General features: G+C 47.5%; 5 protein-coding genes across 5 annotated transcripts; 2 read left to right on the top strand and 3 right to left on the bottom strand.

Moving 5' to 3' along the window:
• Nucleotides 1–99: 99 nt before the first annotated feature.
• On the top strand, nucleotides 100–1308 carry GL218_09210 (Malate dehydrogenase, mitochondrial; the record flags this gene model as incomplete). The annotated part of the gene is made up of 3 exons (XM_033586036.1): nucleotides 100–165; nucleotides 244–361; nucleotides 470–1308. 3 exons carry the CDS (start codon nucleotides 100–102, stop codon nucleotides 1306–1308), a joined length of 1023 nt encoding a protein of 340 aa, XP_033439817.1.
• Nucleotides 1309–1641: 333 nt separating this feature from the next.
• Nucleotides 1642–3280, bottom strand: GL218_09209 (uncharacterized protein; the record flags this gene model as incomplete). Its single annotated transcript, XM_033586035.1, has 5 exons — nucleotides 1642–2432; nucleotides 2501–2556; nucleotides 2648–2930; nucleotides 3014–3031; nucleotides 3106–3280. 5 exons carry the CDS (start codon nucleotides 3278–3280, stop codon nucleotides 1642–1644), a joined length of 1323 nt encoding a protein of 440 aa, XP_033439808.1.
• Nucleotides 3281–3877: 597 nt separating this feature from the next.
• GL218_09208 (Manganese-transporting ATPase 1) lies at nucleotides 3878–7951 on the bottom strand (the record flags this gene model as incomplete). The annotated part of the gene is made up of 6 exons (XM_033586034.1): nucleotides 3878–4418; nucleotides 4471–5752; nucleotides 5803–6539; nucleotides 6617–6816; nucleotides 6978–7535; nucleotides 7598–7951. The coding sequence occupies 6 exons, from the start codon at nucleotides 7949–7951 to the stop codon at nucleotides 3878–3880; spliced, it is 3672 nt and encodes a 1223-aa protein (XP_033439809.1).
• A 2771-nt stretch (nucleotides 7952–10722) lies between these two features.
• On the bottom strand, nucleotides 10723–11757 carry GL218_09207 (Six-hairpin glycosidase; the record flags this gene model as incomplete). Its single annotated transcript, XM_033586033.1, has 1 exon — nucleotides 10723–11757. One exon carries the CDS (start codon nucleotides 11755–11757, stop codon nucleotides 10723–10725), a length of 1035 nt encoding a protein of 344 aa, XP_033439806.1.
• Nucleotides 11758–13629: 1872 nt separating this feature from the next.
• Nucleotides 13630–14866, top strand: GL218_09206 (uncharacterized protein; the record flags this gene model as incomplete). The annotated part of the gene is made up of 2 exons (XM_033586032.1): nucleotides 13630–13858; nucleotides 13926–14866. 2 exons carry the CDS (start codon nucleotides 13630–13632, stop codon nucleotides 14864–14866), a joined length of 1170 nt encoding a protein of 389 aa, XP_033439807.1.
• Nucleotides 14867–15214: the final 348 nt, after the last annotated feature.

The raw sequence follows: 15214 nt of genomic DNA, 5'->3' as shown, positions 1-15214 counted from the left end.
TGCTCTTGGTTTTTATAACCACCTTCTCCTTCTCGTCTTTTCTCTATTACGTGTCATAACACGCATAGTTAATACATTAAAATCACATATAAGTTCAAAATGGTTCTTGCACGAGCTGTTTTCGGTGGTGTTCAACGCCGAGCTTTCTCGGTCTCGGCGCGAAACGTAAGTAAACTTTTTTACACCTCATTTATAAACAAGAATGGTATCCGGAGAGTCAATGGTTAACTTACTTCTCTCCAGCTCTCCAAGGTCACCGTTCTTGGTGCTGCCGGTGGTATCGGCCAGCCGCTCTCTCTTCTATTGAAGCTCAACCCTAGGGTAACTGAGCTTGCTCTTTACGATATCCGCGGCGCTCCTGGTACGCTTTATTCTCCAATTGGCGGATATATAGTCGTAGAACTTGATTCTACCTATCCCGCCATGTCCGTATGAAATTCTACCCAACTAACATAGAATTAACGCACAGGTGTTGCTGCTGATGTCTCCCACATCAACACAAAGAGCACCGTCAAGGGCTATGACCCCAGCCCCACAGGCCTTGCCAACGCCTTAAAGGGCAGTGACATCGTCCTCATCCCTGCCGGTGTCCCCCGAAAGCCAGGCATGACCCGTGACGATCTTTTCAACACCAACGCTTCCATCGTCCGCGATCTTGCCAAGGCCGCTGCCGAGTCTTGCCCGGAAGCTAACCTTCTCATAATCTCCAACCCTGTCAACTCCACCGTCCCCATCTGCGCCGAAGTTTTCAAGGCCCGTGGTGTCTATAACCCCAAGCGTCTCTTCGGTGTTACCACCCTTGACGTCGTTCGCGCCAGCCGATTCGTCAGCGAACTTAAGAGCAGCGATCCTAAGGACGAGAATATCACTGTCGTTGGTGGTCACTCCGGTGTTACTATCGTCCCTCTCTTCAGCCAGAGCGGCCACCCCGACCTGACCTCCAATGCTGAGCTTGTGAAGCGCGTCCAATTCGGTGGTGACGAGGTTGTCAAGGCTAAGGACGGTGCCGGTTCCGCTACTTTGTCCATGGCTATGGCTGGTGCTCGCATGGCCGAATCCCTTCTCCGCGCCTCCCAGGGCGAGAAGGGCGTCATCGAGCCCACCTTTGTCGACAGCCCGCTCTACAAGGACCAAGGCATTGAATTCTTCGCCTCAAGAGTCGAGCTCGGCCCCAACGGTGTTGAGAGGATCCTTCCCGTCGGTGAGGTAGACGCCAATGAGGAGAAGCTCCTAGAGGCGTGCTTAGGTGACCTCAAGAAGAACATCGAAAAGGGTGTTGCTTTTGTCGCCTCCAACCCTCCCAAATAAATAACAACAATCTAGATAGCTAGAACTCGGCGTTAGTTAACGTGCACACAAATAATCACGAAGGAGAAGTAAAGTCGATGGGTATGCTTGAATGATGTAGACTATGTTTGGTCATATGCTCATATGCACCCGCGGCTTACTTGACCTCCGCTACTTGTCTCATGGGAAAATGCGATAGACTTAGTACCTAGAGATGTACGATAGTATGATAAATAAAGATATGATATCATGATATCCCCCCTCTTATTACAGGCTCGAACAAAAAGACACTCGCTGTGATATATGATATACAGTTCCGGAGCCATATGCACAGTAAAGCAAATACAAACTCGGTCACTGACCACTGGTATTTCTACGGCTCCTCGCCATCTCAGGTTTGCCTATCACGGCTTCGAGAGTTCTCGCCAAGCCCGCCTCATCATACTTGAGCATACCGTTGACCCTCCTCCCGTAGACCCGAATACAGTCTATACCCAGGGCAGCTAGTTCTTCCTTGTTGACCTTGGGGGCGCCCTCGCCCTCGAGGTAAACTAAGTGTGTGACATAGCTACTCACCTCCCCTTTACTCATACTTTTCTCGTCGCCAACAGCGAAATCCCCCTGACTCTGCGCAGCCGCCCGCGCAATCGCCCTAACAAAACCAGTCGCCGTCAGCGGTTCCGTACTTGGTCCCGTCTCCCGGTCTACACTTGAATTCAGAATCAAGACCTTATACCGGACTCCCGGATCCGCAAGCACAGCCCCCACTCCGCGCAGCACTAAGCTGGGTATAATAGAAGTGTATAAACTGCCAATACTATAAATCACTGCGCCGGCGCGACGTATGGCATCCAAGACCTTGGGATTCGCAAGAGGCCAGATCTCATGCCCGTACGGGTTAATATACCAAATTCTCTCGATACGCGCTGGCAAGTCTTCTTCGTCGGCCTTGCTAAAGTTAATATACTGCTTGCGTAAAGTCGGCAGTGAACCGGGTAACGTGGCGTCCTCGATGCGGTCGTGCTCATCCATTTCCCGGCGCAGATGCTGCTGCTGCGGGAGCTGCTCATCGTCGGGTAGGGAGGTAGGCGCCGAGGGGTGCGAGATGGAGTTCTGCCCCGTGATGTAGGTGCCGTCGGCTAGGCCTGCCGAGATATGATGCGTGAAGTTGCTATTGATGCGGGGAGGGCGGATACAGTGGGTGCGATGCTACAGATTGTGGAGAGGAGGTAGATGGCTGATTCGAGGGAGCCGGTGAAGACGCGGCCTCTGTGAGGAGTTGTCAGTACAGTGACATACGCATATATAGGTATATATATATTAAGTATAAATTAATAAGAAAGCATATACATAAACCTACCCAGTCAAAAACAAATTCCCAATGCTGGCCTTGGAGAAATTAAATACGGAACTAGGCCGCGCCCTCTTAACTATCTCCAAGTTGACGAGGTTAAAAACAGACCGAATGAGCTCACGTTTCTCACTCGATATGTTGATCCAGAGCTCGGCTCGACCCTCGACTATATCTAGCCATTGTAGCCGCGCTTGTGTTGGATCAGACGAAAGTCTATAGTTGAACAGCTCCTTAAGCGATGCTCGCTCTGCGTCTGTCTCCGATCCGGGGATCAGACGCACAAGACGACCTAGGTGATACGTGATGGAAATATCAGCTAAAGAAAGCCCACGTTTTCTAACGCTGATTATATAAGTGAGATGTATTACTCACTGCGGATATCACCAATACCTAATTATTATTATTAGCCTCGTAGACAAAGACGCAAAGGCCAAGAGGGAGGAAGAGGGTAAAGATGTCTTTACCAGGACCACCGAACACACGGATTAACTCCGACGAGCTTCCTCCATTATCGCTTATAGGTATGACGTAGCTAAGCCAGCAATTCCGGCTCTCTCTAATACTCTCAAATACATCGACGAGGCTATTAGTTGCAGTCCCGCCTCCGAAGACAACAATGCCTCTGGAACGTGCATCCATGATTTACGTACGCTAAGTAAGTAAAGGGTGAAGATCTAAGTTGGATCCAAGGTAACGAAGATACTTTGCTTATATTTAAAACGGAAATTACACGTAGTGTCATGCGTCATGCAACCAGTTGGGTTATGAGTGAACGAAAGGGGGACATTTATAACATGATGGACTCGTCTTATAAGCGATCGGAATGTCCAAATTAAGTTAAAGCAATATCCATGCCGATTACTAACGACTGAAAGTTGTAGGTAGTCTAAGACTCGTATGCATGTAATTCCCCTTTGAAGACGAAGAGAAAGAACCGGCGGAAAAAGAAAAGAAAAGAAGAAAAAAAGGAGCGGAGGCAACTATGGAATAGAATATACCTCGACTTTTCCTCCCGAAGTTTGCCCGATCCCATATTATACAACATCACAATATCACGGTATTGTAATACCATGACTTAAAACGACACGCCTTTGACTACGAATATGGCTAAACAAGAAAACAGGCGGGCTAATCTGTGGAACCAACGTCTTTTCTATATGTCTACAATGTCATATCTATGCATCAAACATCCCACCCATCCTTTATATAGAATGCTTTCTAAAGGAACATAAAGTATTACCTCGCAGCGCGGGCAGCTTGTGTCGCCTCTCGGATCTTCTGCTTTCGTTCCTCCAACTTCCTCTCAAAAGCTGCCACTTTCTCCGCTTGCTTCTTCTCTTCCTCGGCGTCCTTCAGCGCCTTCTCTGCCTCCTTTCTTACCCTCTCCCGCTCGTTCTGCTCTGGCCGGCGCATCGCGATGTCACGAGGACGGAAGTCGCTAAAAAGCCGCTTGAGGATCACCTCGATAATATAACAAGCAGCATAGTCGATAACCATAACTGCAGTCATCGTGGTCTTAAACTCCTCCGTAAATTTCACAAGCTTCATTTGCTCGTTGAGTTCCGGGAAGAATTCCGTCGAGCAGGCGAACGCAATACCAGTAACCGAGATGATACCCCAGTACATACCTCGGTTCTCAGACAGAGACTCTCTAAATGGTCGGCCCTGATAATTGACTGCAAACGTAGAGATCTGCTGGATCAGTTGCAGAAGGTATACGGCACTGTTCAGGAGTGACGGCTTGAATTCGGCCTCGAGATCAACCATTTCGGATCGTCTATAACACTATTAGCAGAAAATTCTAAGAGTCATAATTTACAACAACTTACGGTTCCAGCTTGTCACAGAATCGGGCGATATAGATGAGCGTAGCAATATGAACGGCAAATTGGCCGAGAATGGAGCCGATGATATAGAAGTTGAATATGTTGGGTTGTGGTCTCTCCTTGGACAGTCCCTCGACAGATTTCGCGCGGGAAATCGAAAGAAAACAGACGCTCATGAGCATTCCGCTAATAGTAATCTGCCCGTCACCAAACTTGATACCCTCAAGATAAAGAACGCTAAGACTGTAGGCACTGATGAGACAGTTGAGAGCCAAGATCTTGTACATCTGAATCGTAGCGACCAGAGTGCAACGACCTTGTCGAATGATGTTGGGGACGGCAATGACATTTCGTAACTTGCTAGTAAAAGGTGCAGCGACTGATGCATCTCCTAGCTTGAGAGTAGGCGGCTCATCATCACCCAATTCCTGCTCCATCATCGCGGTCGTCATCTTGTCAGCAAAGCCGGCGGCCTTGTTAGCCACTTCTTGTTGCCTAGATGCTCTCGGGTCTTGGTTCAGGAGCTGCCGAGCTCCTGGGCTAGTTACAGTCTCGATGTTTGTACCATTTAGCTTCGCAAGTTCTTCGACAGTAACACCTCGCTTCTGCGCCTCTCGCTCCATTGCCTTTTCGTAGTGAGGGTTAGAGGGGCCAGGAGGATAAAGATGAGCAATAATGGGCGGAACAGGAGGAGCGGGCTGGTTGAATCGTTTCATAAGGTCGATCTGCTTCTGATAGAGCTCCTTCATCTTGGTGTTGCGGGAATGCTCTGCGATCCTTGTCAAGTCTTCTTGTGTACCATTGAGAAGAGCGATACCAATGTGAGCCTGTTTTAGAGCTCCAACATTAGTCCCATCTCCAGCCATCAGTGTAAAATAACCCATATCCTTTAATCCTAAGAGAATTTCCTCCTTTTGCTTTGGAGACACGCGAGCATAAACCCAAGTATGACGGAGGAGCGATCGCCAGGCAGCTTTATTATCCTTAAACTTGGCCAGCGCATATCCAGTAACACAGATATCCTTCGACTTGATAATTTCGGGGTCGATCGGTTTCGACGCATCTACCTCAACATTGGTCTTATCATCAACACTACGCCAGACTAACTTCTCCCCTCCGTGATTTTGTTCTGGAGCGTCTAGGATGAGAACATCACGGTCAACAATCTCGACCTCTCTGGCGACGTGCACAGCCGTAAGTGGATTGTCTCCCGTAATCATGACGACACGATGGCTGCTCTCATTCAACATTTGCACAGCTTGCTTCGCATCATCTTTAGAGGACACTGGAGAACTAAGAAACCGGCAAACGTAAGGTCAGCCTCGACTTGCTCACGCTTCAGATCGTTGATTTTGCCAGAGCCGAGCTCGCTATCGTATGTTAATTGCTTGTAAGCAAGAGCAAGCACTCGGGAACCACGTCGAGTAAAGTACTTGAACGTCTCTTCATAATCCTTGGGGATAGAAACAAGCATCCTCATTATGGTTTCTGGAGCGCCCTTTACACCCACGAAAGTGCCGCGCACCTTATTACCAGTCTTAGGATCAGCAGCATTTACTGTAGCGACGGAGCTCTGGCGTTTCAGAGCAGACGAGAATTGGAAGCGGCGCTTGATTTGAACAGCACCTGAAGTACCTCCTGCGGCCGTGACGGCAGGCTTCGCAGCGAGAGTATCGTTTTTACCTAGACCCCAACCGAGAGCCGCGAGCGTGGCCTTTTCCATAGGATCACCCACAATTTCGCCGTCCTCAAGCTTAACGAGAGCGTGGGCGCTAGCTAGCACGAGGGTTGTTTCCATTCCAGCATCCTTGACAAAGGTTAAATGGCTATGGGCACCATCAGACTCGCGAGGGGTATTTGTGCCAGTGTGGCCAAGTCCAAGTCCCGCAATGCCTTCGACGACCAGGTCCTCGCCGGTTAAAGTACCAGTCTTGTCAAAGCATGCTATGTCAATACGGCCGGCGAAGGGGATACGGAAAGGTTCAGTACAGAAGATAGCAAACTTAGCTAGGGCAGCGAGACTAGTATTTACTGCCAAGCTGAGTTCCATGGGAAGCTCAGGAGGCACGACGCTAGTGACGATCAAAACACAGTCGAGTAGCAATTTCGATCTCTTGCGATCTTTCTTGACACCCTCGTCCAGACATACCACGAAGCGGCCACCGCAAAGATGAGGAGAAAGAGGATAAAGAACAAAGCTTCGGCATTGTTCGCGAAAACACGCTCCGTCGAGTAGATCATGGTCCGAACCAGACTACCCTGCGACGTCTCGAAGCCAGTTTTCATCACGATGGCCATGGCGCCATTGTCAGGAGGCGGTGGGACACCTGAGGCGAGCTTAGGCTTCTCCTCGTCGGGGTTACCATGCGTAATTTGCAGGACTTTAGTGCCACCCAGAGGAAAGCATTTTTATCCAGTCCCTCGGTATCGATAGAAGCATCGGTAGGTCTAAGTTGTATCGAATCCTTCAATAACGGTGTGCTCTCTCCTGACAGCATAGCTTCGTTAACGATAGCTGTGCCCTCGACCAGAAGCATATCACATGCAACACCGCTATCCTCTTTAGTTCGCCCAACGGAAACGAGGTCTCCCGGAAGCAGCTTATCGCTCTCGAGCTCAGTCCACTTGCCCAATCGGTACACCCACATATCGTACGGCTTAATACTCATGCCTCGAAATTCGACCAAGGTACGCTGTCGTTGCCAGACTACCGTGCTCTCGAATGCGACAAGCATAAATAGGGTAAATAGAGAATAGTACCAGTACTCGTCCAGCATCCAGAGACCAACACAGAAGACTTGGAAGACAAAAAAGGGAGCAACGGCATGCTCTCGGAAGAGCTCGGTGAAGGTAGGGACGGGAATATCAAAGGTATTAGAGCCATAGTATTGCTCGAGCCTAGTGAGTTCAGCTTGAGAAGAGATACCCGTCGATTTTTGAAACTTCCCAATCTTAGGCTTAGGCTCAGCGTCAATCTCGTAGGTCAAGGTACTGAAAGATTTCTTCGCAGGGTCATAGAGAAAACGGCGCTTCTGAAATAGAAAGGACAGGTTTGTCTTGTCCCCGACCTAGAACGAGTAAAGCAGTTAGCAAGAGCAAAGGAACTAGTATGAAGGGAGAAAACGTATACCTTATCGCGAACAAGTTTGCAGATGTCGGCCGAACCGGCATTGGCGATGGGGATGACCTTGATCAGCTGCGCATCTTCGATCCTACTTGCTTTCCTCGCAGTAAAGAGAGCCTTAAGATTGACACTCCAATTTGTGCTAAGCCAGACCAAACTCTGCAGAGTGATGATGGCGCCGCACCAGACGAAAGTCCACTCAGATGAGCCAATATGCTTGGCGTATAGCTCGGGGGTGTAGAAATAACGGGCGAATATAGGCCATATTATAGCAAAAGGCGCGACATATGTGTGAAGATAGAGGGGGAGCGGCTTGAGCAGCTCAGCGCCCTGAATCTGAGAATTGTCGACGAGAGCCATTATAGCACCGGGCCTCTCGGTGATCCCATAAGTCTAAGAGACTTAAGACACCCAAGACGTATATTAAACTGTAGTCGCTCTTTTCCTTGTAATCAATCGTACGTGGGCGGTCGGGGCGGATAGAACAGCACTAACACGTCCAACGTTGAGTGGACACACAAAAAAAAGAACGAAAGTAGAGGGAGATTATTCGAATAGTTAGTTAGAAATTGTTGAACTCAGAAAATCGAGATGACGTGTGGCAACTGTCGCTTATGACAAGTGTTGGCAACTGATTGACTGCCTTGTAGCTACTTGGCACTAAACTCAATACGGGCTATGTACCTCTCTCTCGTCGTTACACAAACCACATATGCATGTTTGAGTTACCCGCTACATTACTGCCACATGCACTGGCACTGTGTATACAAGGTTTCTGCAGGGTTATGGCTCCTTCGCTCCAGCGCACAGACATGCGAATGTACCTAGCTGAAAGTGAAGTAGGTACCCAAGGCTGCCAGATCCTTAATCCGACACAATCCACGATGTACCCTACCTCATGTACCGAAGTATACTCAAACAATCATCTCGAGATATTTTATCATTTATTCCATTTATTCCATTTCATAATTTATTTCAATTGTTACTTTACGTGTTGGGCCGATACTTTGCAAAAGTGGCCAATGGTATATGATAACTAACTATGTAGTTTATCTGGTTAATATGTAACTTATCAAGAATCCCGCTGCGCGTTAGAATCGACAGTCCGCATCAAGAGAGGGAATGACGAGATTTTACATATAAGTGACTGTGACTACGACTATTATAAACACTCGAAGATATCAAATTACTCTATTGATACTAGGCCGGTTTCATTCGATTCTTTTTGAAGGTATATATAAAATAAATGTGCAAGAGTCCCAATCGCCAGCTAATTATAAGTTAGCGGTCGCATAAGTTATAATACGACAAATATAGTCCAGAGCGCCTTATACGACAATAAATAAATAATAAATTGAACTTATATCAGTAGTATTAGAACAAGCTTAAAGTCTCCAGCATTATGCCTTCGTCCTCTGAGCCTCCCCTCAAGCTAACATAATTCTTTCCAGAAGCCAATACGACTGTTGCTGTAATATTGACGTATTTTCCTTTGCTAGGGAGAAGATCAAGGCTCGTTTGTGGCACCTGATTAACTTCGATGCTGAGCCCTACTGTCGTATTACCAACATTAGAGTAGGTGAGTATCAGAGAGGTCTGACCACCACTGGATACGATTCCGGAAAAGGCTACATTGCTATCCGTACCCAGTCCTCCAACAACGGCTCCATTTGCCGTAGCAGTTGAACTGTTATCAAAGACGACGCGCGTGTCTTTCCCAGTAAGGTAAGAATCGACTGCGTGGTAGGTTGGGCCAGAGATGGGCGGCGTCCAAACCTCCAGTTCGCAGATACCGACCCAGAGGTGGGACGCCTTCCGATACAGGTTAACAGCTAGAAACTGTGTCTCAGTTTTATCAAAGGTTATTTCGTTACGGTCGTTAGGCAATAAACTAGAGGTATCATTGACCGTGGCTAACAAACCGGTGGATCCATATACCTCTATACGAGCCGGCACATCTATGCCTCCTCCTCTTACGACATCTGAGAACAACGCGAGTGTGATGGAAGATATGTTTCTAGGCCGAGCAAATGTAACTGTAAGTGTATCATTTCGGTTTGGTGACCCGTAGTTTGTCCATCGATTGTCAGGGATTGAGTCGTAAAACAAAACACCGTCAATAGCCTTGAATTGGAAGTCGCCGGAATTGGTGTACGTCGCATTAGCCATCGGATATTGTCCAGGCCCAGTAGGATTCGCTGTATCCATTAGCCATGATTTTAACTTTGATTATATAGAATAGTCTAGGTTGGGTTGAAAATTTAAGAAAACAACTCAGTAGAGAGTGCAGGTGGGGTAGGGGGTAGAACCTAGAAGTATAGTAGAATTACCAATACGGACCTGCAATGTTAATCAAGGCATCGGCTGGTAATATTGGTGGGGGGATGCGTATCGTAGCATGCTTTTCAGCGCCGTTATATACCTCCTTACCGTCAACAAAAACAGTCAAACCATGTCCAACTTTGTATCTTGATCCATATTTATCATAAAGAATCGTTACGAGGTGTCCATGATATGACAGATTTTCGAGAGCAAAGTAAGTCCAATTCTTTGGAGTAATAGGTGAGATTTCGAGTGTGTTATCTTGCTGCGGTATGATTCCGAGTAGGCCAGTTATGACATCGTCATTGTTAGTTGAGTGATCGTAATGCTCTGAGTGGTTCCAGCCGTCGGCGCTCCAAGTATCCAGAAAGGGATAATGAGATTCTGCAACATAAGGATGACCGTCTTTCTGCTGGGTTCTCGCATACATCTGAAGATACTGCAAGTACTGCTCTGCGGTAACATTTGTAGTTCCAGAGCGATATATTGCTGCGAGTGACTTCAAGGTATGACCTGTTGAATACGGCCACGACATACCATTCCAGTAACAACCTATGAGACAGTCAGCGAATTGCAAAAAACCTTCACCTGGGGTTATAATTTCGGGTCGAGCTTCAGCGTACAGTAATCATCTGGTCTAGTAGCCATGAACCATGGGTCTCGTATCTCCAACGTTGTTGGGCCGTAAGGGGCTAAGAACCCTTCCTCATCAAACATAGCATCGACAGCTGGCTGTGCATACGACTTATTCAGGCCAATGCCGAATCGATATGGGAATAGGCCAACTTGCTCCCTTCCGGTCAGCCGTGTCAAATTAGGGTTATTAGGCCGAATGATGTCCATGAAGAACTGCTGCTCGGGGCCCACATCCTCTTATACATAGCCTCTTCGAGGCTGTCGGCCATAATGGAAAATTGAGCCTCCCTAAACCCATCGCGGGCAAGGTGGGCAGCCCGAGCTATTGCCCTAGCGTTTGCCACCATATAAGCATTATGGCTAGGTCTGAAGGTATCAGGGCCGTCCTTCCTTAGAGTCCAATCAGTCCCATTAGGGTCGGCAATAAAACCCGGCAGTGATAATTCTTGAGCATCCCAAACTGGCTGGTAGTAGTATAAGCCAGCTGCCCCGTCGTAGACTTGATCCCATTCATGCCATATACGAATTAAGTCATCGAGCTGGGAAGCGAGAAAATGGGTGTCTCCGGTCACCATAGCACGGCGACTCGCTGCGTCGAGGATCCATTGTGTGTATTGCAGCGCGTCGGCTGGCCCACGGGTATAGAGATGGATATAGTCATCACCATAGAAGGTATCTCTCAACCATCTTGACTCGTCAATCTGATGTCCAGCCGCGGCATCGATAGAACCGAAAGCCTTGGCGTAGCCAACTGGTTGAACAAACTCGGTGCACATATAGCCCGTCCCTGCCCTGATGTAGCGAAGATTACGCTGGATAGATGTCCACCTGTAATAGTAAACATCTTGGATAAGCGAATCGGGGATGTCGATGAAAGGGATGTTATGTCTCAAGAAGGATTTGCCCGCGAATGCGCTGATAGGTGTCTCATGATCCAAGAACGAAGTACCCTTGACATCTTCAAGCTCAGGCCGAGGAGGTACTCGCTGTATGAGGAGAGAATAGGCAAGCACACAAAAAATTCCAACCGCCGAAATAAGGGCGGACACTTTAAGAAGGAGGTAATCAGCATCGGACGGCCCGCCATCCTGTTTTCTCCTCGGTGAATTCCCCTTGCCGTAATGTAGAGGCAACGAATCAACTTGCTCCTTGAGTTTGGTACTTTTAGAACCGGCCGATTCAAAGGTGTTATAAGAATGCCGCGGCATTTTTGCGAAAAATATATCTTATTAGGTGAACTCCAACTTGGATGATGGGTACCAAGGTAGGGTTACCTTGCGATGAGACCTATCGATGCTGCATGGATTGGAGTGATACCAGTTTGATACCAATCGACAGCAGCAGCAGCAGCAGCAGCAGCAATATCCGACTGATTGGACACTATGTATATCCAGTAAGTATCAACGCACTATTAATCTATCTGGACGCCCATGGAGGTAGGGCTGCAGACGGTATAAGTAGTGTAGGTATACAATGTAGCGGAGGCTTCGGTAAAGATAACGGTGAGAAACGGTAGACACCGGCAAACGACGGACCTGCGACGTCACTAAATCTAAGGGGGGGAGGGTTCTCCACAATCAGATCCCCGCAATGACCAAGATGCCGGGAACAACCTGTCGTACCAGATTGGCGAGGCAAGATGCAAGTATTCGAGTTATAAGTATTAGACGTTAAACAGTCTGGACAGTATCTAACTCACAGGTATTAGCACTTCGCTTTATTATGAGGTAGGTACATACCTAATGGAATAGATAATAGATAAAAGTTAAATAGATACCAACCACTCCAAGATTGATATAGAAAGATCTGCGTAAGTTGAACCAATTTTGTATTAATTCCCCAACGATCATCCTTTGAATTGTTTAATAAGGATATTAACGCCATCTTTATGTAGACTTCCCCGCCTAAGATCCCCTTCATTCTAACTACCTAAGTAGGTAGGTAGGTAAGGGGAGTCTCATGTGGCCGAGGGATGAAATAGTCATGCGCATAACGTCATAAGTATGACCTCTCCGCATGTCTAGGAAATATGGTCAATGCCAACCCCGGATAGCTTGCGATAGGTCAATAACTAGGTCTCTCACCTTGAATTTCGACGACAGCCATCATGACCTGGGTCTCCAATACTGCTTCATGTTCCTTCAGAGTCCAAATTCGTCGGGCTTTTGGAGAACCTGCCGGTGACATTATCAGTAGTACACCATAGATAAATCTAGAGCGCTCCCTGGTTAGGACGTGACCGAAAGAGGTTACATTGCTCAATAACACGAAATTCAGATAACTAGATATGCTAAGAGAGGGTTCAATTCAATATTGTTAAATTTCTGCAAGTGAACGTTCGTATTGTTGATTTATTTAGATATAATGATTTAGTACTAATGGGTTGTCAAAGACGATTGCACATATATAATATACCTACCTGAGAGGTAGGTTTTATAGATAAGTCAACAAGTAAAGAAGTAAAAGTAGGACAACTTTTTGTTGGGGTTATAAACATTGGCAGGTGTATCCAGCTGCTAATCCTCACCAACAGTTACCTATAATCACTAGTGTACATAAACTATAGGGAAGTACATTAATACATCAATACAATGTACATGGCATCGGCTCGCGTGTGTCATATCTAATTCCAAATATTTGAACCTTTTTCGATTTCAGAACATCACATTATATCTAAACCAGCAAACGGTCTCATTCTAACCGGATTTCATATTTTCTGTTCATTTTCTGTTCATTTCAAGTTGCTATGTCAACATTTCAACTATCAAAGCTAACCTCTACCTGAGGGTGAACTGAAACAAAGTCGTAGATTATGCAGCTACGCTCTCTAAGCTAGAAGCTGCTGAACATTTTCGGAATCTACTTGGCGAATCCTGAATCTATTGATTTTATAGCTTCTTTTAATTCCAAGAGACAAGACCCCACTGATTCCGCTGCATCGTCGAATAGGTTTTCCTCACGTATTGAACCTGTGCCAAAGCCGGCGAGAGCACCTAAAAAGCCAAAGGCTCAGTTGCATACTCCCGCTCCACGTCCAGTCACCAATCTCGGCCCTACACCAGGAACCGCGTATAATAAAAATGTTGAGAGTGACTAAATCACTCGGCGTCCTAGCCCGGCCGCAATTTCAACCGGATCTGGGTCCGGAAGAAGCCCCCGCCTCAGAAATCTGCTACTCCCCTCCGCCAAAGCTGCCTCCCTCTGCCGCGGGTCAGCTGATATCAGATGTCCGGAAGCCCAAGCCAAAGTCAACACCTGTTTCACGGTCTTCAACGCCGGCTCCTAAAACCAAAGTTCACATATCTGGTGGTACTGCCATGCATGGCGCATCACAGCTTTATCAGACCTAGACAACGCATTCGCCTTCTTGAAACAGCCACAAATCCTACTCTAGGAACAGATGACTCCGCTCGGAAATGCAACTGCGTCGCTGCTAGGCATCCCCTGCTGGCTGCCGCACCGAACTGTATGAATTGCGGGAAAGTCATATGTGTAAAAGAGGGCCTCGGGCCCTGTACATTCTGCGGCACACCGCTTCTGAGCCCAGCCGAGATACAGTTAATGATACGGGAACTGCGCGATGAGCGGGGCCGAGAGAAAATGGCTGCCAATCGCGAAGCTAACAAGAAAGCTGACGTGTCGAGGACTCCCGCTCCTTTCTCAAAACCTAAGGAAATTACTAGCGAGACTAGTGAAGCACAAGCGAAGGCTCTGGAGCATCGAGATCGTTTACTAGGATTTCAGGCTCAGAATGCACGGCGAACGACTGTCCGGGACGAGGCCGCCGACTTCGATGTCAGCGGGGCAATGACAGGATTCGGTGGTAATATCTGGGCCACGCCTGAGGAGAGAGCTCGGGAGTTAAAACGCCAGCAGAAAGTTTTAAGAGAGATAGAATGGAATGCTCGACCAGACTATGAGAAACGACGGCAAGTTATCAGCATCGACGTGGTAGGTGGCAAGGTAGTCAGGAAGATGGCAGCCGTTGAGCGACCAGGGAGCCCTGAAGACGACATACAAACCGATACGGCCCTACAGGAGGTCAATAATACTAACCGCGACAATGCGAGCAGAGGAGGCGTAACCGGAGGAGCTTTCAGCAAGAATCCATTATTAGGCTCGCTAATCAAGCCAGTTTTTGACGCCAAGGGCAAGGGAGCTAAGTTAGAAGGTCGTGATCCCAAGGCCACTCGATGGAGGAGAGTACAAGATGATCTAGACGATAACGAGGCCGTCATTCTTGATGGTGGAGCGTATGGGGGGAGATCCGGTCAAGAAACGGCTCGTGCCGATGTAGATGAACCTGCTTGCGGTTAATGCAGGCCTTAGTTGTTTAGAAAAAGCAATAAAGAAGTTTGAACGAAATTACTATCCAAATCATCATGTCACTGTCAGGTTCGGTTAGGAGTATTGTAGTGTTGTGTAAAGGAATGTCAAATATCTTCATTGGTATAATATCACCTCGAATGACCATTGCTACGCCTAACTTGAGAAACGAAGACTAGTCCATATACGGATCTGTGACCATATTTCCATTGGTATCTCCCTAGCCTCATCAATCCGTTACCGTCAACCCAAACATTTTACCTCCTTGGAGGCTTACCAGGCAGTACGTCCAAGGCATATTTCCCTCTACTGCTCACAGCTGAAGCTGGTGTGTGCTTG

Source organism: Daldinia childiae (assembly GCF_008694065.1).
Source record: "Daldinia childiae strain JS-1345 chromosome Unknown Scaffold17, whole genome shotgun sequence".
Taxonomy (NCBI): Eukaryota; Fungi; Ascomycota; class Sordariomycetes; order Xylariales; family Hypoxylaceae; genus Daldinia; species Daldinia childiae.
Note: the sequence above shows the minus strand (reverse complement) of the source record. Positions and strands in the feature narration are given on the sequence as shown.